The 23987-nt window shown below is 33.0% G+C and overlaps 2 protein-coding genes across 3 annotated transcripts; one reads left to right on the top strand and one right to left on the bottom strand.

Annotated features, from left to right (window-relative positions):
* The first annotated feature begins 3134 nt into the window (after positions 1-3134).
* Positions 3135-7292, top strand: LOC125214344 (boron transporter 1-like). The gene is made up of 12 exons (XM_048115334.2): positions 3135-3770; positions 3848-3930; positions 4174-4366; positions 4479-4617; positions 4690-4855; positions 4936-5102; positions 5188-5361; positions 5449-5544; positions 5626-5763; positions 5859-6178; positions 6268-6535; positions 6798-7292. The coding sequence occupies exons 1-12, from the start codon at positions 3667-3669 to the stop codon at positions 7095-7097; spliced, it is 2148 nt and encodes a 715-aa protein (XP_047971291.1). The 5' UTR covers positions 3135-3666; the 3' UTR covers positions 7098-7292.
* A 5835-nt stretch (positions 7293-13127) lies between these two features.
* LOC125214345 (shaggy-related protein kinase alpha-like) lies at positions 13128-17003 on the bottom strand. Of its 2 annotated transcripts, none has more exons than XM_048115336.2 (13): positions 16831-17003; positions 15933-16123; positions 15746-15838; positions 15592-15651; positions 15214-15486; positions 15004-15078; positions 14871-14927; positions 14638-14778; positions 14502-14552; positions 14245-14340; positions 14077-14160; positions 13645-13747; positions 13128-13548 (listed from the first exon to the last, which is right to left on the bottom strand). In XM_048115336.2, the coding sequence occupies exons 2-13, from the start codon at positions 16044-16046 to the stop codon at positions 13466-13468; spliced, it is 1230 nt and encodes a 409-aa protein (XP_047971293.1). In that variant the 5' UTR covers positions 16047-16123; positions 16831-17003; the 3' UTR covers positions 13128-13465. The 2 variants fall into 2 exon arrangements, with proteins under 2 accessions (XP_047971293.1, XP_047971292.1); XM_048115335.2 differs by having other exon boundaries at positions 15933-16127; positions 16831-17002.
* Between the last annotated feature and the right edge of the window lie 6984 nt (positions 17004-23987).

The following is a 23987-nucleotide window of genomic DNA, read 5'->3' as shown; positions in this document are numbered from 1 at the left end:
GAGCACTTAATATGCTTTTACAAACTCGGGAGTATCATACAAAAATAAATCTATGTTTGTTTAGTTAGATATATGTCTACATTTTAACTTGGTTCGAGCCCATGTGTAAAAATTAATCCACTTTTTAAAAACCAAAATCCACTTATAGGTTGAATAAATTCGTCACATTATACATCTCGAGTCTCTTATGATTCAGTATTGATCATGTTTCATTATTAATTTTGTGAATTTAATAATATAGTGTATATTGTAAAAATAAAATCTATAGTTATATAATGAGCCATAATTAACATTTATTAGTATTAAAAATTGAAGTTTGACTAAATTTACATATCCTTACTATGGAATAAACAACCTAACCGCCAAAGTTCACCTTAATTAATACTTACTCATTAGTTTAATGAAACATTAGAAATTGAAATTTCAAAAAATAAATAGAAATGAAATACATATGAAACATCACAAAATAGGATAAGTAAATGCAAATGGGTCTATACATGACATGGAGATTAGTGGGATCAATTTTTTTCTAAAAAATGTGCCTTGACAACCTTGAAAGTCGAAAGCAAAACAGAATGTGTCCAAATTTGAAGGTATTAATAATAGTTGATAAAGTAGGAAAAATTAAATTTTAAAAAAAAAAGTATTGGTTCAGTTAATATCATTTGTTTGACTATGTTTTCCTTTATTAATGGATGCAATAGTTATTATGAATGACAGCTTTAACTTTTAATATGAAGTCAATAATTGCTTGCTAAATGAATGGTTTCTTCTCTCTGAAGGGAATTGCACATTCATAAATCAATCGAACCACTCAATTGATCATTAGATTAGGTTTAGAAATTAGAAGCATTTGCTGCATTAAGAAGCTGAAGATTAAGAATCTTGTATAAATAAATGAGCTTCATATATATGATGAGGAAATAATAAGGTTAAATGGCTACAAATCTACTGATTGTTTATGTTTTCCTATAAATCAATTAAACCACCTAATTTTATGTATGATAAAAATTTCCACAAATTCAAACTCCAATAAACGCTTTTAATTTCTAATGCAAACATTAAACTTTTTTGAAAAAAATATCTCTAATACACTGAGTGGGTATGAATAATTTAGATATTTATTCATCCTTACTTGAAACAATTGTTCTAAATAATTCAGCTAAAATAATTTAAAATATTTGGAACTATGAATATTATATTATGAATCCGAATCTCTGGTTTATGTATCAAACACTTTTTTTGGTGATGCTTTTGAATCAAAACGAGATTCCCCTTGCCCACCATTTTTTAGCATGCTAATAGTATATTATAAACATTGTACTATTTGCGATCTAATTTTCCACTTCCTTATGCACCCTCTTTTAATACCTTAAACATTTTTTTGTTTTTATTTCCTTTTCACTTTATTTGAATTGTTTTTGCATGGACAAAATGAATCGAATAATTGTGGTGACGCTGCTAATTAATAAGATGCTTCTCCACTCCACCGTTCCTTTTATTAGACTATTAATGGAAGTAATAATCAGTCGAATGATGAAGCAACCTTTTTTAGATTATTTAATGAAATAATTAGTTTACTTATAAAATGATATTTAGAAAAGACATATTTTTCCTCAAACTTTAAAATTTGAAGGCCCTTTTGCCAAATAAATAAAAATCATTTTTTTTAACAATATATACTTTTTGCTTTTGTGAGTCGGCGTATTAGGAATTCCTTTTGTACCTCTTGTCTTTTCATTGCATATTCAGAGTCGTAAATAAACTTCAAAATTATGATTAATTATAGTTTATGATCTTCCCTTTGATCTATGTTAAAAAAATGAACTTATCTTTTGATTTATTGAATAAATTGTATAGAAAAATCATTTTTCACTTGAGCATCAAAGTGAATGTCATTTTTATGTAGGAAAATAGTCATTTTGATAATATTAAAAATAAATCAAAACATCCATATTGAATTCGGGCTTTGATAAAAAAAAATTACGTGTCATATCATTTTTGCAACTCATGTTTAAATTCAATTTATTTGTTACAAGTCGGGACAAAGATCATACCATATAATCAGTCCCAAAATTACCAAAAATATTATAATCCTGATTTTATCTAAATACTGTATAGAACGTAAAATAATGAGGAAATATCTCAAGAAACTATAAGGGTTCTAACTCCTAACAAACAATTTAACAAACACATGGCAGACGAATGATTCTAGTGATGGTTTCATTTAATTATTAACTCTAATTTGCTTTCAATTATGAATCAAGCAACTCTACTTATAATAAATAAAAATAACTATCTTTGTTTTATAGATGGAGTACTAAACATATACTATGAATTCTTTTTCAAATTGGAACCATAATAGATTAATAAAAAAGTCAACCTTTACAGAAAAAAAATATTGGTAATAATAAATAAATAAAGAGGTGGGTGGAAAGATGTCTAAAAAAATGATTGAGTTTAAAATAGTGGCTAGACAGACTATTGGTATATGCATGTACGCGGTTTGATTATGACAGTTTTGCTGTCATGCTACATTTCTACGTATGTATGTTTTCTTTTTTTATTTACTACTGTGCTGCTTATTAATTTAATTGTGGCAGAGACATATTCACCGCAAGCTGATGTCATGAATTATGCTGAGGAGTAATTAATTCCAAGTCCAACAGATTTGCTTCACTAACTCTGACTCATTCTAGCAATCAAGTCTCCACAGAAATTAATGTCCTCCTACTTTTGTAAATTTTTTCCTATAATGTGTTTCAATTATTAAACTTTCTTTATCTATATCACTTTAATAGTATTAAAATTTATGACAGATTAATAGTTGATGGCTGAGATATTATATTGAAAATTTGAAATTGCCCCGAGATATAGGAATTTTAATATCTTGGGATTTGGATGACTAAATTGACATTAAATTTGCTACTAAATGAAATTGGTATTTCATCATTGTTTATCCGATCACAACTGAATTTATTGAATTTCGCAATATTCCATATGTAGGATAATGAAAATGGGAGGAAAAAGCTTAGTTGTGTTGATAGGTGACTCTGTTTCAGTGCCTATTAAGATGTAAGACTGCCACCGCCAGCTAGTCTCCAACTGTATTCCCTCTCCTCTTCATTTTGTAGACCTTTTATTTTATTTTATTCAATTCGTTTAACTCTATATACAATGTTGTGATAGAGTATGTAAGGTGCATTGTTCAATAATACTGCAGATCCCTTTTGAGCTCACGTTTTGACCCGCTTCTCTCTCTCTCTCCCAAACACACACACGCACTCCGTTTATATATTTGGGATCTTCCACTCTCCTCTTAGCGCGCTCACAATCACATTGTGTTTTACTCTTACCCGTTTTCTGAAATCTTCATTGCACTTGTCTACTCTCTTCTTTCATTCTTGCTCTTTTCTTAATCTCCAATATTGCTTATAGTCAAAAGCTGACATTTTTATCAATCAAGAGGAGTGCTGGCATTTGTTGATACTTGAAGGGGTGATTAGTTTTACACACTTTATGTAAATCATTGGGCAAAAACCTGCTTAATCCTATTCCTCTTTGATGCATTCAATGGCAATGCAGTTTCTCCCATAGCCCTTTTTCAGCTGTTTTTTTTCCTCTGAAATTTGAAGAAAATACTTTGTGAGCGAGTTTTATTTGAAAATGGAGGAATCATTTGTGCCCTTTCGTGGGATTAAGAATGACATTAATAACCGGCTGCGTTGCTACAAGCAAGACTGGAGTGGTGGATTCAAGGCTGGTTTCAGGTATGCCTTTCACTTTCTTGAATTTTTTAGGGGATTTTTGCAATTTCGTTAGTTGTGATTGTGTTTTTGATTTGCAGGATCCTGGCTCCTACCACATACATATTCTTTGCTTCTGCCATTCCAGTTATTTCATTTGGGGAGCAGCTTGAGAGAAGCACTGGTTAGATTCAATTCAATCTGCCCTTATTCACCATTACATTACATATTCTTGATTGTTCATGTTTTGGGGTGGTTGTAAATAAGTTTAGAGATGTTGAAATTTGTTTGTATGTCGAGGGTATAGATGATTTAACTCAAAGAAATTGTTGCATTGATTATATTGTTAAAGGATCTTGCAAGACTTCATTTTCTTGGTGTTTGAGTTTGATGATGTGTTGATAGAGTTGAATTATAAAAATTGCAGAGGGGGTTTTAACTGCTGTTCAGACTTTAGCATCCACTGCTGTTTGTGGCATCATACACTCAATAATTGGCGGGCAGCCATTGCTGATTCTTGGAGTTGCTGAGCCTACTGTGATAATGTACACATTCATGTTCAACTTTGCTAAGCAAAGGTCCGACTTGGGCCGTGAGTTGTTTCTCGCGTGGACTGGATGGTGAGCTCCTTCGTCTCACATATTTTATGGATTTTGTGGTGATTCTTGTTTTATTTGAGTTGAGTTGTTGTTGTTGTTTGACTAATGTCTTTACGTGTAAACAAAAACGCAGGGTGTGTGTTTGGACTGCAGCTCTGTTGTTCCTGTTGGCTATTCTTGGAGCCTGCTCCATCATCAACAGATTCACCCGTCTGGCCGGGGAATTGTTTGGTATGCTCATCGCCATGCTCTTTATGCAGCAAGCAATCAAAGTAAGGATAACGCATATAAACCCCTTTTCTTGAATTTTGTAATTTCAGCTTCTAAAATATTACTTGTGTTAGGGAATCGTGGATGAGTTTCGCATACCAAAAAGGGCAGACACGAGCCTACCCGCTTTCATGACTTCATGGCGGTTTGCTAATGGCATGTTTGCTTTAGTGCTGTCCTTTGGTCTACTGCTAACTGCACTGAGAAGCCGAAAAGCTAGATCATGGCGTTACGGGTCTGGTTAGTATTATTGTCATACAAACGAGAGAGTCTTTGAGGCGAACTTTTAACACGATTGCTTGCTTACTGTCTCCTTGCAGGTTCGCTCAGGAGCCTTATAGCAGACTACGGAGTGCCACTGATGGTGTTGGTGTGGACAGCAGTTTCATATATTCCTTCTAAGAATGTTCCGGAAGGAATTCCAAGACGTCTCTCCAGCCCAAATCCGTGGTCACCGGGTGCATACGAGAATTGGACAGTGATAAAGGTAATTCACCTAAATTAGTTTAACATAATACCTCAATTCTCCAATACAACACGAAAATATGCTGAATGTACTCATACTTTTTCAGGATATGCTAAATGTACCGATCCTTTACATACTTGGAGCTTTCATTCCTGCAACGATGATTGCAGTCCTTTACTATTTTGACCACAGTGTCGCGTCTCAGTTGGCTCAGCAGAGTGAATTCAATCTGAGAAAGCCACCTTCCTTCCATTATGATTTACTACTACTCGGTTTTTTGGTTAGTAGATCAGACTTGTACTCGTATTTTTTGATATACGAGTAGTATTCATTTCCTGATCCATTTCGCATGTTTCTTTTCTGTCAGACGTTAATGTGCGGTCTATTAGGCATCCCTCCATCAAACGGTGTAATTCCGCAGTCGCCAATGCATACGAAAAGCCTAGCCACTCTCAAACATCAGGTGATCCCCCATCTTAGTGCTCCTCTTGCAGATTTTGTAACGTTTAGTTGTTCTCTAAAGCTTATATTACGAATAATGCAGTTACTCAGGAATCGGCTCGTTGCCACAGCACGTGAAAGCATTCAAAAGAACTCAAATTTGGCACAATTGTATGGAAACATGCAAGAAGCTTATCAGCAAATGCAGACTCCACTCATCTACCAGCAGCCATCAACTACTGTATGCTATTTCCCTCCACTTTTTCTCGTATTTACTGCATTGATCCTTGTAGTTACAAATGCGCCAACATTAAAATTCTATTTACTACTCATCAGGGTCTGAAGGAACTGAAAGAGTCCACAATTCAGCTGGCCTCGAGCATGGGAAGCTTTGATGCTCCCGTGGATGAGACAGTTTTCGATGTTGAGAAGGAGATTGACGATTTGCTCCCCATCGAGGTCAAAGAACAACGTCTCAGCAACTTGCTGCAATCCACCATGGTTGGAGGGTGCGTTGCTGCAATGCCCGCTTTGAGAATGATCCCCACCTCCGTGCTGTGGGGATATTTCGCTTTCATGGCCATTGAGAGCTTACCCGGCAACCAGTTCTGGGAGAGGATCCTACTTCTCTTCACTGCACCGGGAAGGCGATACAAGTCTGTTTTATTTTCCTCGTCTCGTGATTTCAAGAATCGGTTATTTCTAAATCTCTGAACTAACTAGCCTCCTTTTTGTGAACTGATAGGGTTTTGGAGGAATACCACGCCTCATTTGTCGAGACTGTGCCTTTCAAGACCATTGCGATGTTCACCCTATTCCAATTGACGTACTTGCTTCTCTGCTTCGGGATCACATGGGTTCCGATTGCAGGGGTCCTCTTCCCTCTCCTTATCATGCTTCTAGTCCCCGTGAGGCAGTACGCACTGCCAAAGTTCTTCAAAGGCGCTCATCTTCAAGATTTGGACGCCGCGGACTATGAAGAGGCTCCGGCCGTGCCATTCAACATCCCACAGGTGTATATCATCATTCTCTCAACTCCTTTGCACCTATACTTTTATAAAAGAGTCTCTTTTCTCAAACATTTTTAAATTATACTATTATGGCTAATTCATTTCTTTATCTTTGTTATTCCCATTTGTTTTAAGAGTTTATCAAGAAAATATAATAAAAATAAGATTATTGAAGATCTGAGTTTATTTTTTTGTTTTGATTTAACAAGAAACCTTGCTTAGGAGTTAGGAAGCTGCATATTTATGTTCTTGAATTCTTATGCAGGAGGGAGAACTCGGGTCGAGGCTCTCCTTTGCAGATGGAGGAGAGATCTTAGACGGGATCATCACAAGGAGTCGTGGTGAGATCAAGCATATCTGCAGTCCAAAGGTCACAAGTTCGTCATCTACCCCAGCTAAGGACATGAAGCTGCAGAGCCCCCGTCTCTCTGAGAAAGCATACAGCCCACGTGTAAACGAGCTGAGAGGCGGGAGAACTCCAAGAGGACCTTACAGCCCCAAGACCGGAGAAGTTGGGGCGTCTAATCTGGGGATGAGTCCACATAACTCAACTTCAAACCAGTGAGAAAAAACGCGGGCGCCTTTATCCGAGCGATAGAGCTGTCCAAGAGTTTTCTTAGAGCTTTGCTTTGGTTATGTTATTGTAAAAAACTCTCCCCTCATTGAGGGGAGACCTCTTGTATAATTAACCTTACATTGATTCCTTAAATGCTGGAAATAGTAAGTTTGTTGAATAGCATAATGAAGACTTATTTTCCTATTTCTGTCTTTAAATCTACATTTCACAAAATTTGATTAACAGCATGCAATGTCAGAATCTGATTAACTGATCAAAATATCAAATTTCAAAATCAAATATTCTACATGCATATAGCGTTCTATTTTGGAATTTTGAAAGTTTTTGGACTTTCAGTTTGGTTTGGATTTGATTATAAAATAAAGGTATTGGATTATCAGACATTTCGGTTCGATTCAGATTCATTTCCTTTAAAAATTTGTATTTCTATATAATTCAATTCAATTCAATTCGATTTTTTTTTTCTAAGTTAAATGTCGATATTTGATTGGGCGAAAATGCGAGACATAAAAATCCATATGCATCCTTAACTCAACTCAAACTTAATCATCATTAATCCATGATGTTAGCATGTGTTTTAGTTCCTTGATCACTTAACTCATTAACCATCAATCATGTCAGTAAGCAGGAAAAAAAAGATGATAAAAAAGGGAAATAGTTTGAAGAAAGGGGTTTCCTTTAGCAAAGTAACAGTTGAATCCACAACGCAAAGCAAGGGTTACAAAATAGAGTTGAAGATGAAAAGGGTCCTACGTTGTTGATTGCAAACAAGAAAGAGAATGTTGTGGTATGAAGAGCATTGACTATGGTAGTGGTAGCAGATTACAACTCTTTTCTAATCATATCATACAATCTTTGTTCGCTTTCAAACAAAAGCACAAGCCGATTTTCAAGGATAAAAGTAGAATGCAGGAGTAATTTTTTTGAATATTTTGTCTGTTGTGAAGGTCGGCCACCTCAATTATATTTCTCTATAGTCCAATCTAGAATTGGCTTATTACATCAAAATAGAATGCAATAACACTACTATTCAGGAAATTCCGTGGATTATTGCAGTTTTGATTAGATTGAATGTATGATCATGAAAATATGGAGTTTTGTTATTGTTTGGAATATTTGTTTGTGGTGAATACAAACCGACCAAATTCACACGTGGAAGACAAAAATTGATAGAGGCTATAAATTTAAAATTTTATTTGAGAATATAATTTTTAGTAGATTCAGATTATTAAATTGATTTTGTATGAGAATTTACATAAAATTAGATGAATTTTGAAGATTTTAAAAAAAATAAGTTTGGTAGGAACTAAAGCCTCTGTGTGTCTATTCAGTTAAAAATTGAAGATGAAATATGAGTTCGCTTATCAGTTTAGAAGTAATTAATTATTAAATACGAGTAAATTTTGTGATGCTTCTTATGCTTTGAGATTGAAACAATAATATGTTTATTTAGGTCCCATTCGATTGATGCCCCCTCCCCTAGATAAAACTAAGCTTATGTTCATTGGATTTAACTTCACTCTGTAATAATAGCAGTTGGTGGTAGTACAAGTCAATTACTTTCTATCTTTAATAATAGATTTCAAATGCCTCTCGGATTTGATATTGTGATAAATGTGCTTATTGAATAATTGAATAATTGATTGTGATAGTTGCTTAACTTTCTACCACCAAAAATTCTTCTCCAAACCTCTCCATTCCCATACCAGATAGTTAGGTTCATCGCTACATTTGTCGTCTTCACTGAATAAATCATATAGCTAAAGCAAAGAGAAACCATACACCCATGAAAATATTTAATAGTGGTCCCATTAAATGTAATCTATAAAAAAGTACTCCTTTCGTCTACCAATATGTGTCTCATTTTAACATGATACGAGTTTTAAGAAATGTAAAAGAAAATGAATTTATGGGATTTCGTCTACCAATATGTGTCTCATAATATCATAAAAAAGTATTATATGATATTAATTTTATAGATTAGTATAATAATAAAATCTAACTAAAAATAAGTTAATAAAATGTGAAGTTGATTACTATAACATATATATTGAGATTAATTTTAAAAATAAAATAATATTTTTCGTATAAAAGTTGCCCTTCAATCAATAGGTCGAACGGTTCGGGTCACTTGATTGCGTGAATCCGTGTAGGTTGTAACCAAAAGAGTATGCATTGGAACTCCATTGGATTACTAGAAAAATTAAATTAAGGGAAGATGTGAAATGGGCTTTCATCTGATCCAATTTGAGCTATGATGGGCCCTGCCAAATCTACTTAGCCCATTTAGAGTCGGCCCATGTGAAACACATTGATTGAAGTAAGCATGAAGCACATGCCCATGCCCAAGCCCACGCTCAAATTTACAATATCTTCGTAGTTAGAAATTAGTTTTTCAATCAGACAAACAGTTCATTATCAATATTAAATCATTTGATCAAGTAATAAGAGAAGTCCTGATTGTCCGTTAGTACACGAATTATACAAAACATTTGGTTTGCTAAAAAGAATGTAAGTATAAAATTTTGTGTTTTTATTTTTTAATTTGGCTGTCTAGATATTCTTGGCTAATAATTTATTTTCCGGAGGTTTGATCGAAAGCTGTCAACAAAAGCTTCCTAATAGTAGTACAATGTACATGAATCCCAATTCCACAAAGAAAGAGAATTTTGGTAACTACAGATCTTTTACCATTTTTTATGACAAACCCAATAATAAACAATATGTGTATCATTTAAACCAACGTTACCTTCGAAGTATCAATTGAACTCCACAATTTGAGTTATCGTCCAAAGAAATTTGGACCATCTCCAAATTTGTGTAAGCTAAAATTTCTTTTTACGAACAATATAATAAATTAGATTAAAAATTAAAATTTGGATACAATTAATTTATTTTTAGAAATTTTAGCTATTAATTATAACAAGCAAGGGAAAAATATTTATTCTGTTATCCATTGGCCATAGTAAATGGAGTAGTAAAATTCAAAACAAAAAACATGATAAAACTGCACGGCCTAACTCAAAGTCTGAGTTTAAGGTTTGGATAAGACGGCGGATCTGGTGGGAGCAAACGTCCGTTATTTATGTCCACATTTGCAACATTATTATTAATTATACACGGCGGCGTGGGCTTCTTAAACTGTATGTCGGCGGTAAAGTCCTCTAGCTTGAAAGCCGGCGCCCAGCCGCCAGCTGATGTTGACGACCTCTTTCTCTTGCTACTGTGGTTTTGCTGCACTTGGTGCAGTTTGTTCCTGAAATTCCTCATCAGCGCCACAAATATCTCCATATTTTCCTCGTCCTCGTCTTCCTCCTCCTCTGTTTCCCTGCGGTAAGGGGCTGTGCAGTTCTTGCTCGTTTCCATTATTAATTGACAAAAAATGAAACAAAAATTCAGCTAATTGTGTCGAGAAGAGTTGTTGGGATAGAGATGGGGGCGAGAATGTAGAATTTATAGTTGGAGAATTTGACTATGATAGTTTTGAAAATTGTGCAGAGTTGAAAGTGGACTGATTCCAACCTTTGTAACGTAAGATATGTGATGTCATATGATTACGTTATGGATTACTATTATATAGACATCGCGTGATAATTACTCATTCCGTCCCAGATAATTTGGGACACTTTGACCCGGCACGAATTTTAAGAAATCTAATGAAAAGTGAGTTGAAAAAGTTGGTGGAACGTGGGTCCTACTTTTAAAGCATTAGTTTTATAATAAAATGTGAGTAGGAATGAGTCAGTGGAATGTGGGGTCCACTACCAAAAATGGTAAAAGTGAAGTAGGACAAATTATGTGGGACGGCCCGAAATGGAATACTTGATCAAATTATTTGGGACGAGGGAGTAGTATATTTTTATTACTACATGCTTATTGCGTGAGTCGGTGTGTGTTAGAATAAAATAGTGTCTGCCAATAATTTGATTTCATTTCCTAATAGCAATATTTGTAATTGAATTTTAACATGTTGAATAAAAAAGCAATATTAAAAATAATATGTGAAAAAAATGAAAAGGGGAAAAGCCGTTTATATTTAGTTCGGATATTGTTTTGTGTTTTATTTCATTTTTAAGTGCCACTATTATAGTTATAATAGTATGTCATTATCCTAACATAGATGATTGATAGGCCTGTGTTTATTGATTGAGTTTTTAATGAATTAATTGAAGTCCAATTTGATTTTCTCCATCAGAATTTCCATTTTCTTTATTACTCCATGAGTTATGAAGATCTTTGAAATTATTAATCTTTCAAATGGAATGAGAGAATGCAAAATTTGTGTCCGTTCTACCTTTTCAATTATAAATTCTCGAATTAATAATTGCCTTTCATAAATATTGTTGGGTATGATCTGCTCAAAAGGTCCACAAAAAAGCAAGGCCCAATCAGAAACGAGATCAATTTAGCCTTATCATGTAGTTAGATAAGATTCTGACGCATAATATGGTTGTATACGCCTGTACCAGCGAAATCTCCTCCAAAAAATTTGCATCAATTATTGGTCATTATAATAATAATAATAATAATTACATCAATTATTGGTCATTATATACGAGGACCACGTTTCCATTTCTTGTAAATGTGGCAATATTGACAACTCATACAATTACAGAGTTATTGGTTTAGATTGACTTCTATTTTATTTTTCAAACTCGACATTGACAGAATGACAGAGCTCTTCACCGCCCAAAGCTACACAGTTTTGCACTTCCCTTTTCTTGTGTTAAGTGTGTTTGTATGTAAATTTGAGAATATGTACTCACTTTTCATTTTGATCTACTATGATTTTTTAGTATAATGATTCTTTTTCACATTCACAGTGTGAACATCATCGAAGGTGAATTACTTTCAGTTCAAAATATCTCATGATATAGGTTTTTGTAGAAAAGTGATCAGTCACAAATTCCTAACATAAATGAGAAGTACTAATATTGAGTGTAATAGTAAAAGAACTTATGCCTCAATTCGTATGTAACGTGTGTTGTCTGGTTCAAACGTTATTAGGATCAAACTTCAAATCTACAATTCTGGACTGGTTTCAAAAAAAAATAACTTTTACCTTGAGTTCGAATTATGAAAACATAGAACAAGCACCACTAGTACATGATTAAGAATGTCACACTTGAATACCACTTTACAAAAAACTATTCCACCCATTTTTTACCTTTTTCAACTTTACCAACGGAAAAAGCTAAAGATAAAATGCAAATTTAGTCCATATATATACTATTGTTTCCAAAATGCTATACGTTGTAGGTTGAAAATTCAAAATACTTATGTTTTGACAGTGCGTATAATAAAGATAATCACTCTACAGAATGTGTTATAAATCCCCAAATTTTAAGCTGGACAAAAATCCTTAGATTTCAAAATATTTGTATGAAAATCAGTGACACGTCATTACGAATAGGTTGAAATTATTTTTTTTTCACTTAATTACTAAGTAGTAAGGCCTACTAGTTTATTTCAACTAGTCGGCAACTACTTGATATTTGGTCAAACAACTATTTCAAACAATAAATGTCAGAGCGCCACTGATTTCCATGCAAAATTTGTCAAATCCAAAAGATTTTTTGAACCGTCTACATGTTCTTCAAAAGGTTAGTATTTCAAACAATAAACTAGTAGTAGGGCCTACTAGTTTATTTCAAAAGATTTGTTGTTTTACATATGCACTGTCAAATATGGATAATTTGATCCAGTCTATATTAAATATAGTTTCAATTGTGATAACAATTTCGCTTTAGGTAATATAGAGTGTAACAAGATACGGTTGAAATGATTAGAGTACTACTCCTACTATAGTAAGCAGAATAGAGGAAGCAATTATCCTCGCCCAATGCTAATTCTTTTAGAAACGCCTCAAGTAACATGAGACAAAGGGAGTACCAAATTGTAACAGAAAATAGATAGAAAATCAATTTTTTTCAGATAAAAATACATTAATGTGGATTTACTTTGGTGATTCATCATCCCATGAACCAAAAAAATTCTTCTTGTGAACCAGGCAGGCGATAGAAAAAGCTAAACTAATTTAATCCAAGTATTTTCTCTTCATATATATACATTTACAACAGCAAAAGTAAAGCGACCTCTCAGAGCGCCAAGGGCAACACAACACAAGTAAGCTTCTTCACTTCAACTATTACAGTTTCGTCGATCATAATAAAAACAAAAAAAATGGTCAGGTACATAATAAAACCTTCTTGTTCTCTGCTACAATCAAATTTTAATAAATACAAGAAACCTGAATACCAAGAGAAGAAAGGGGAGAGAGGTCATCGCTTCAATGAGGTTAGAAACATATTTCAAGTCTCAAAGTAGTAGTAGTAGTAGTAGTAGCACTTTACATATTACAATCCAAGGAACGCGCATTGCTTTCTTGCATGCTCAGGGATCAGCTTCCCCAATAACTCTGCTGGGACGCCCTTGAGCTCTGATTAATGGAACCGGGAGGAACGAGTTAGATACAGTTACGTATACCACACCATTAGGGAGATGAAAACTGGATATAGCACGAAGGATGACTAACCATGTGGCTTAAAGTTGAATAATGGCGGAACAAACCGCCCATTAGGTAGTCTAACATTCGGATCGCGCAACTCATCAAAGAATGGATGGACTAACGCCTCCAACTGTATTATAAAAAAACAAACATTGCAGATGATTATGAGAATGATTTTCAACACTTTCCATAGAAATGAAAGAGAATCTTGACGATCCAATAATATCCTCTTCACTTTCAACTCAATTGAGAACAATAATTAGCAGTGTCGTATATGGATAGGAAATTGTTACGAAAGAAACTTAAACCACATGCAAAGGCCAATGTCTTTCAAAAATTTCAAAAATATCATATACTCGGGGTCACACTTCCAGGATGAATCATGCTTATTGGCAATGTTTCAGTAAATGCACAAGGTTGTATTCAGGAAATAAAGTAATGAAATAAAGTAATGCTCACCGCAGTGCACCGCAGGTTTGGAGAATACTGCAGTAGCCTTGAAACAACATCAACGGCCTCAGGTGGCATCCGCTTGTGAAAGATCTGCAGATGAGAAAAGTTTGTCAAACTATGCAAGAAGTACATAAACCATCATCATCGACACAAATTGAAGTTAAATGTCATTACCTTGTGCCATGGGTGAGCTTTAATTTGGGGGAATTTGAATTCAGTGTAATTGGGGTTCATGCATTTAATCTCCTCCCTTGTTGGGGTACCCAGTACCTACATACAAAGAAGTGTTTAAAATTCATATTCATTAGCTTAGACATAAACCATAATGGACAGTGAATGCAATATGAATGTGATCTAACAGATGGAAGGCCAGGTGCTTCAAAGTAAATGTACTACGGAGTATTAACATAGTAAAGATCAACCATGATTACCTTAATGATTTCAACAAGCTGATCAACTCCACTTTCACCAGGGAAAAGGGGCTGAAATAGAAATGTAACTTCTGTTTAGCAAATTAAGAGCATCGTCAAGAATCAGTTGAAGGAAAATGGTAGTTCAGTCACCAACCTGTCCAAGCAGTAATTCGGCCAAGACGCATCCAGCAGACCAGATGTCAATGGCAGTAGTATATTCTGTTGCACCGAATATGAGTTCAGGAGCACGATAGTACCTCGAACATATATAGGAAATGTTTGGTTCTCCTTTGACCTACATATTGAGTCAAATAACATAAATAACCTTACTAGGTTAAGAAGCCTAAAGATGCCTTCACAGAGGGAGGGGAAAGGTATGGTGCTCACCAGTACTTTTGCACTTCCAAAATCACATAACTTCACCTGATGGGTGTGTGGATTAACCTGTAGACAGTAGGTTGAAAAGTAAGTTGTTTGTTAGTACTTGCTATCATATGCATTAAATTGAAAATAAACTTACCAACAAATTTTGTGGTTTAATATCCCTGTGGCACACTCCAACACTGCCATGGATATATGCAAGTGCTCGGAAAATCTGCCATGAAAAGACAATTTAGGTTTAGAGAAAAGATTCAGCCTATGAAAAAAGTCATAACTACTTAAATTTGAAAAAGAATATCCAGGCATTTGTAGAAATCTAACAATACAATGCAAGTGGGACAAAGTATACCTGATAAGCATAAAGCTTAACATATATCATTGGCATCCTCTGACTCATCTTGTTATAATGTCTAATAACCCTATGAACAGTCTCAGGAACATATTCCAGCACCAAGTTAAGAAAAAGCTCATCCTTCTCAGTGGTTGAGAAGAAACAATGCTTCAAAGACACAACATTGGGGTGGTCCAGGAGACGCATGGTTTGCAGCTCTCTGTTCTTGTACCTCTTATCTTGAAGAACCTTTTTTATGGCAACAGTTTCACCTGTTTCAAGACATTTGGCCTGAAAGAGAACATTAGCATAAATAAGTGTTCTGATTTGCGAATGCATGGAAACTATTGTTTTTCCTTGCACTGGGCAAGGAGAAGGCATCACAGCAGACAGTACCTGAAACACTACTCCAAAAGATCCCTGCCCCACAATACGCTCGGCCATATAACTGATTGTCTGAAAAAACAAGGATTGAATAATATATAAATAGGAAAATAACAAACTTAGCAAATCTAGTAGTATAATGCAAATACTGAGTATCGAATTTAACCTGTTTTGGTTGGCCATTTTTGCCCCCGATTGTGGTCACAATTATATGACCAGTTTCTGTTCCATTACCATCTACGTAAACCGGTTCCATATCCTATCACATAGGGTTAGAGTTAGCAGTTAGCACATCTATAAGCAACAGCTTGTGACAACATACAGAATGACTACTTTATTGTAATTATTTGTACCTTGTCATCCTTGAGTTTCATCTCATTCATCTCATCTGGCAGCTTATCCAGTCCACCAGGCTTTCGACCAGGATCTCTTACACCGTTCGGAGGAGCTACACTAATTGAGGCCATTCACTTTTAATAGTAACAATCGAGGCAGGCTTTCTCACCAGTTATGCCCGGCTAAGATAAAGAAGCAGGCCCAGAACCTATCTGCAAGAAATCCAACTAAGGTTAAGCAAAATCTTCATCAAGGTAGAAATTGCAACAATTCCACCCAAAACACCTAACGAAAATTGAGAATAATTGCATCAAACAACAACAACACAGCTACATCCACCACTTAAAAGGATATTTGTGTATGAAGTAGTAGTACTAAATAGATGAACAATGAAGCTAAACAGACACTCATAAACACAGAACCAACACCTCAAATGTAACTCAAAAGTACAGAGCATCTCTAATATTACAACGCTGAAAATTCCCCAGCAGCTTCCATAGACACAACGGAAAAAAACCGGTCGGTAGCATCAGATCGAGATCTACGAAGTAAGACATCTATTACAAAGTCCAGAAAAACCAAATTTACGAAACTTCCCAAACAATTCCCAATTTGTTCCAACACAAACGCAAAACCAACGAATACGAGAATAATCAGGCACAAAAAATCCCTGCAACAAGCCTACAACAAGCACGAGAAGGAACCACACGGAACAAAATCAATCACAACCAATTTTCAGCTAAAGTTCGGAAAAAATGCACCCAGACCTTTAATTGAAACTCAAATTCAAACAAATTAAACGAGAGGGACGCACAAATCCAAGCACGCAGAGTTATTCAGCTACTCAGACTTTCATACCGTGACGCATCACAAAAAAACAATAAAACTAAAGCTCACGGATCCAAAAACACGCACCCGAAGAAAATGAAATGAATCGAATCAGCCACCGCCGAAATCGTAAAAAATATATCCCGACGAATCAACGATTCCTGTTTTTCCGCTGATTTTCGCCTGAAAATTATCAGAATTATGTTTGAATGAGGGTAAGGTGAATAGGCAGCCAGCTATTTGATGGGAGGGGTCAGTCAGTCAACACGATAATGACTCCGAAAGCATATAATAAAGCAATCAAATCTCATTATCATAAATATTATTATAATCATTTTCTAATTAATTTACAGCTCTACTTTAACCTCTGCTTTTGACCATTCAAACCCTTTTGCTTTTCCGAAACAAATTATTATGTCAGTCACATTTTATTTTAACGTTTTCGCATTTATTCAAAACCCTAATTGGCCCCTTCCTGAGCTACGATCTAATCCATTGAACGGCGCCGTTTGACTCAAAACTCTTTTCTAGCACTCTTTTAACGCATGCGATTTGTGTATTTACTTTAGTCTAAAACTTTGTCATAAATATAATCAGTGGTTTATTAACTCTGATTAAAAAATCGGTTGAGTTTAACATGGAAGCTTGCAAATTCAAGCCAATTTCAAAGTGATTAGATATGTACTTGAGCTTTGAATTCCACTTGATTACATACTAGTATCTCATTTGGTGCTAAATAGAATTTACTATTTTAAAGTGAATATTATATCGATGATATCTCAATATCTTAATTGATGTAAAACGAACAATGCTTTATGGACTAAATGTCAAAATAATAATAATAATAATAATAATAATAATAATAATAATAACAATAATAATAATAATAATAATAATAATACAACTTCATAGGTGGGCCACATATAATAATTATAACAAGTTAAGTATTTAATTTATGCGTATCACATTACAGAGTCCCATTATCCACAAACCCACTCTTAAAGATCGAACCACCGAACCATATCAAATTAGGGTTTTTAGATCTAGTTTTTTATGGATGAGATTCAAAAATTTATAAATTATTTTCTCCTTCATCACCAGCCTTTTATTATTCATCCGAAGGTAAATAAGTCATACTAACACGTTACGAATATTTAACTTCATTCCAGAATATATTACTTCATTCCGGTAGGTTTTTACTTCATTATAATAGGATTATTACTTCATTCTAGTACGTAAATGCAGTTTCGCCGTTGCGTGCCGTTCTTTCTCTCTACAATATCTATCACCACCGCTACGACGCTGATATGGTGTAATAAACACATGGAATAATATAATAAATTATATGAATGAAGTATGTGTAGAAGCATTTGAAGTCCTACTGGAATGAAGTAATAACGTTTCTGAATGAAGTAATAAATTCACTTGAATAAATTGCATTTTTTAATGTGAATAAAGTAAAAACTCATGTCAATGAATTCGAACGAAGCATATGCTGAATCATTTCAAAACCTACTTGAAGCAAGTAGTTTCAATGCATTACGTACAGAATGAAGTAATAAACCTATACAATGAAGTAAAATTGGTTTGTAATGAAGAGCGAACAAAATTTACACAGCAACATATCTCATCAAAAAAACTAGATCTTATGGCCCAACTCCCACATTACATATATAGATATATTTTACTATCAATTAGTACTATAATATCGGCATGTAATATTGTAAATGACATTTCACATAAGCATGTCACACATTATCTCACATTCCATATTGCGTACTAGATTAATTAATAAAACAGCTTATTGTTTAATTAATTATTTTGTGCATTAGATTTCTTTTGGATTAGGTTTAGCCTAAATTGGCAGACTAAAAACAAACCGCGTGAGTCCAAGGCGGCAATCATGATTTAGTGCAACCACTCTTTGACATGTTGTTTTCCTGTCATACACAACCTGCTAACAGTTGCTACAATTAAGTATTATCAATGTTATAATCAACATTCAACATCTTACATCTCTATGTGTTTATAATGTTAATGTTTTATGATCCTTGTTTTATGATTTTGTTCATAACAAAGTAACATATGGTCGTAAAAAATATAGGTGATTTACACCCTGATTATCTCCACTTAATCTTTAATTTTTTTTATTTAAAATATATTGTGAAAATTTTTCTAATAGCAATGAACAAACTCAAACCTACTTTGTAAATTGAATCGACCCAACTTGAGATTATCAATTCGTTCAGTTTAGGATGGGAAACTTATTCAGTTTAGAATGGTTTGGAGCAAATCGGTTTAGACCAAATTCGATGCATAGGAATAGTATTTTTTTTTTCTCAAATTTAAGAATAAGAATATTTTATAAGTTCTCCAATGTGACATACATTTAAATTTTAAAATACACAACACAAATATGTAAAGAATCAAATAAAAAAAATAAGAAAGGATTAATCCAAACCAAAACAAACTCAAATGTTTGGTTTGGCATGCTAATTGGGTTTGGTTCCATATAGATAATTTTGATTCCAATTTGTGTGGGTTCTGTTTGGTTTCAAAAGGAATAAGAAGGATTTAGAGAGTTTTTAATTTAGAATTTATTTTTTTCTACCTTATTCATGATCATTTATTCAATATTATTCATATACATCCAAACTAGACATATATAATCTCTTATCTAACAAAGTAGTTGGTGAAATGATATACTAATACATATTAATATTGTGAGATTATGAGTTAGATATGTAGTGTCAACGTCCTCTAACTTTAAATGCATGATATATATTTTTAATATAAAATATAGTAATAGGAGTACTTTAAACCGAATAGATTATTACTGTTTATATTGAAAGCCTAAAAATGAGATTAACGTGAAACTATAGTGATGATGACAATTGCGAATCCACTTAATTCATAGTATCTCATAGTATAAGATATAGTATGATTCATATAATTATTATAAGGGACATTTATATGAAAATATAATTACATATGGTGGGCCCCTTGCTTTAACTAAACCCCGAACTTGCCTATCGTAATAATTTGCCTTCAATTTGATGTTATCCATATTTAAGATAAGTCTTGGCGACATTAACAATAACGACCGTGATTAACTTATGACTTTACTAGAGAAAGAGATGTAACAAAATTGTACTACTACAAAATATTCGCATCTTCCATAATTATATTCCTCTTCGATCCTCAAAGAAAAAACATTTTATTGAGTTTTAATAAATACAGAGAAATTATACTAAAAATTATTCTAGTTTAACCCACCTCGACATTAATTTATTTGCATTAATATATAATGGTAATCAAGCTTTCAATTTCATGCAGTTTATAAAATTAAATTTTTCACTAATAATATTGAGGTATTTAAACAATATAAATATGTAAACAAAATAAATAATGATAACATGATGCTCACATAATTAAATAGGTTTTGAATAAAAATTATAATCGGCCGGAATTTTTTTATATAAAGAATTGGTACGTTTTGGTTTTAAATTTCATACAACAAATGAAATAAAAATAAAATATTGAATAGAAGTATTATGGGTTTAGCTCGATTTTATCCGTCATAAATATGTACAGTCTTTTAATGGGTTTCCTATCATAAGCAACTTCGTCACTTATACTTTCGTTGATAAAATCCAGAAATCGATATTTATAATCCATTTATTCACACCAAATTATTGGATATATATTGGAGAAGAAATCGATGAAAGGAATACTTATTTCATGATGAGATGGTGGTGCAAGTTTCAAAATTGTCGGATTCAATGCCATTGTTCTACCATAGGGGGACATTTTACTTAGGATGAAATTAATCTAATATTGATAAATAATGAACCAATAAAAGGGATGAAAACTTTAAGGGAAGGCACGTGCTTCCAAATGTGAAGCGCCAATATTATTGGGTGCTTTGAGGTCACATATACACTAAGCAATCAAAATTTGAATCAAAGTTTAATTATATAACAATAATCCATCTTTTAACGATATATACTCCTCCGTGAATTTTTATGTTACATTTTACCATGTCGTAGTATAGTTATAGAGTTTCTTTTAACTCTTTGCATACATGCAAAAAAGAAGCTACAGCTTTTATATATACACGAACTACCTTAAAGGTATAATTTTGTTTATGAACTAAAAGTTATAAATACTTCAAGTGTAAAGTATTTTAGCATTTAACATAGTTTATCAATATTGACAAATTCATAGTTATCGTAACAAGTAGCAATTGAATGACATTATAAATAGCTGAAGTATATACATCATGGTTTAATTAATAATGTGAACATTTCGTAACAATTAGCAATCATGTGAAAATATGAATACCTAACTAGCTTGTATATTTGGATAAAAAAAAATTAGTTCTATGCGTCTGAACTAAAATAATTTTGGATGATGACATTTTTTTTTGGCATAATATATCAAAATGATTACGTATGAATATACAGAAAAAAAAAAAAACAAAATAGCTATGATTTTAATTTGGTACAGATGAGATGGCATATAAAACGATAATTTCAGAATATGTTGGCAATTAGTTGGTGAAAACTTAGCTGTATTATGCAATGATTGATTCATTCACTTATAATATAGACATATTCTACTCCACTAATATAGGCCATAGACCTTAGGCCATATAGCCTCATCAACTACCACACATTTCATATCAACCTAATTAATTATATGTCCTTATCAAAATCAATATAATAAAACTTTAATTTTGCCGTATGCAATGATTATCATATAATAAAAAATATAATAGTTAGCATCGTCACAAAACATAAGACTGAATTTATTTTGGCTATGTACCTTACAATATAGTTTAAGTGTACATAATCAATTCAAATTATAAACAACTACCATTCAACTACTTCATTTAGTATATGAGGTAGGGATATTTGACTCAGTTAGAATATTTTTCGCTCTAAATTTGAATTTTTAGAGTACCCAAAATTCGAACCAAAAAATCATCAATTTACACTATCCCTCTTTTCTCTGCTAAAAAAATATGAATAAATAATTAGTTGTTAAACCTGCCATTATCTGCGATATTATACACACTAATTGAATTTAGGAAAACCCCAATTTCGGCCAGGTAGTCTGGGCCGAGCTGGCCCATTCTAAACCCATCTTATTCACCTTCATAAGGAATAAGCCCATTTCAGAAAAATAGGAAGAAAGCCATTTTACTTTAATACTCTCTCCGTTCCATAATAATAGAGTCATTTTGTCATTTTAGTACATTCCATAGTAATAGAGTCATTTTCATTTTCAGTAAAAGTCAACACATTTTTCCACATCTACTTTACTCCCTCTTACTTTTCTCTCTCTTTATTTCTCTATCTTTTTCGTTTTCCACTTTATTCTCTCTTTACTTTAACTCGCCTAACACAATTTTTCGTTAATCTCTTTGTCGAAAAGAAACGTCTCCATTACTATGGAACGGAGGGAGTAGTATTTTAGTAAAATGATTATTAAAAATCAATGTGGCTAACATGAAAGAACAATCACTGAGCGTCGGCACCATCAAAAGATTCAAAACGTTAATGTTATATCAAATCGAAATAGATATAGGAATATCCACTAAACTAAATCATATTACTTAAAATAATTTCATTTTGATTGAGTTCGATTTCTACTCAACCGAAAACCCTCACATACTTTAATCTTATAATTTGATGCTCTAATAAGTTTGAGCACGTATAAGTCAATACTTTCACAGTTATTCTATTTCACTTCTTTCAAACATTCAACGAACATTTGAGTCGCATAATATAAACATAGGATGAAGTGAATACGAATCCTTAATCAAAATGAATTGAATGTGAAAATACTTTTAGTCCTTTAGTCACGTAGATGTAGAGTATCATGCAAAACATGAGTTCAAATTCAATCACAACTAATTACAATCATTATTTTATTCTAATTATGAAAGCGGTGGCACTATGAGCTCGTGCATTCCATTTTTTCTCACTCTTAATTTCGTAACGAATGTAATGGCTTACATGCTAGCTAGTGATTGCTTCCTCCAACTTTCTTACGTTGAATTAAGTATTGAAACATCTTTCCCATCATACCTGGATTATGAGTACTACTTTTGTCCTTCTTGATAACACATAACTTAAAAATCTCAATATAAGCGAACACTAAATGTATCTCTTTGTACCAGATAACACACAAACATAAAAATCTCATTAGAAAAAGCAATACACCATATATAATCAAAGCATAATAGAGGCGACGTGTCATCATTTATTCATTTATATGGAATTTTTTCCTATTAATAATGACGAATATTGGCACGGTGGCAAATGCACGTTTGTTAGTTTATGGGATGAAAGCGACATATCATAAAATTCAAGGGTTTTTATAAGGAAAATGAAAATAAATAGGAGTAAGAAATAAAAATACTAACAAAGTGTTGCGTATGTGCAATGAAATGCACAATGAATATGGAATCTGACGTATCGTGCTCTGACAACAAAAACATATTTTTATTTTTTTGGTTAAAATTGATATCCACTTCCACGTTTTTAAGGCAATCAATTCAATCTACCAACACACCTCAAGAAAGTAAATTCAACTTAGCAACTTCTCTAACCCACAAAATATGTACATTTGTCAATTGAACTGAGAAAGTTCATTCACTTTATGAAAACGAAAAATAATTGTTTTAAGTTGTTCAAGTGTTTCTAGCTACCATATAACACGTGTATTGAAAAAGTGAATGTATATTACATGAAAATTAAAGTAACAAGAGTAAAACGAAGAAATTGGCATCATCTTAATTACTAGAAAATTCTCAAATATGTCATCTTTTATGAAACAAGAGATGTCTCGAAATAAAATATTTATTTAGATGATACTGATCTTTTTGATAAATACCAACACCGTACTTAATTTTAAATGATACACTATAGATTGATGCAAATAGGGAGAGCTAAAACAACAATTTTAAAAGAGATGCTTTTGAACTTTGCTTTATGGAGATAAAACTAATGGAAGAAGATGACTCAGTATGATAAAACTATATAGTACTCCATCAAATTAGTAGTGTGATCTATTTAAACTCAAATCAGCCACCTTCAATTGAGGTCGTGTTATCATTCAATTGAACTACATGTGGATGCCAGTTAAATGTTTCATAACAATGGAAAAAGAAATCCCATTAATTTCTTGATGTGTGGTTGCAAATTTTAATCTTGATCTAGTTCCAAGATATTATC

Source organism: Salvia hispanica, chromosome 3, assembly GCF_029641045.1.
Source record: "Salvia hispanica isolate PSC_SH4W2 chromosome 3, Shi_PSC_v1, whole genome shotgun sequence".
Classification (NCBI taxonomy): domain Eukaryota; kingdom Viridiplantae; phylum Streptophyta; class Magnoliopsida; order Lamiales; family Lamiaceae; genus Salvia; species Salvia hispanica.
The sequence above is the reverse complement of the archived record's forward strand: the minus strand, read 5'-3'. Positions and strand labels throughout refer to the sequence as shown.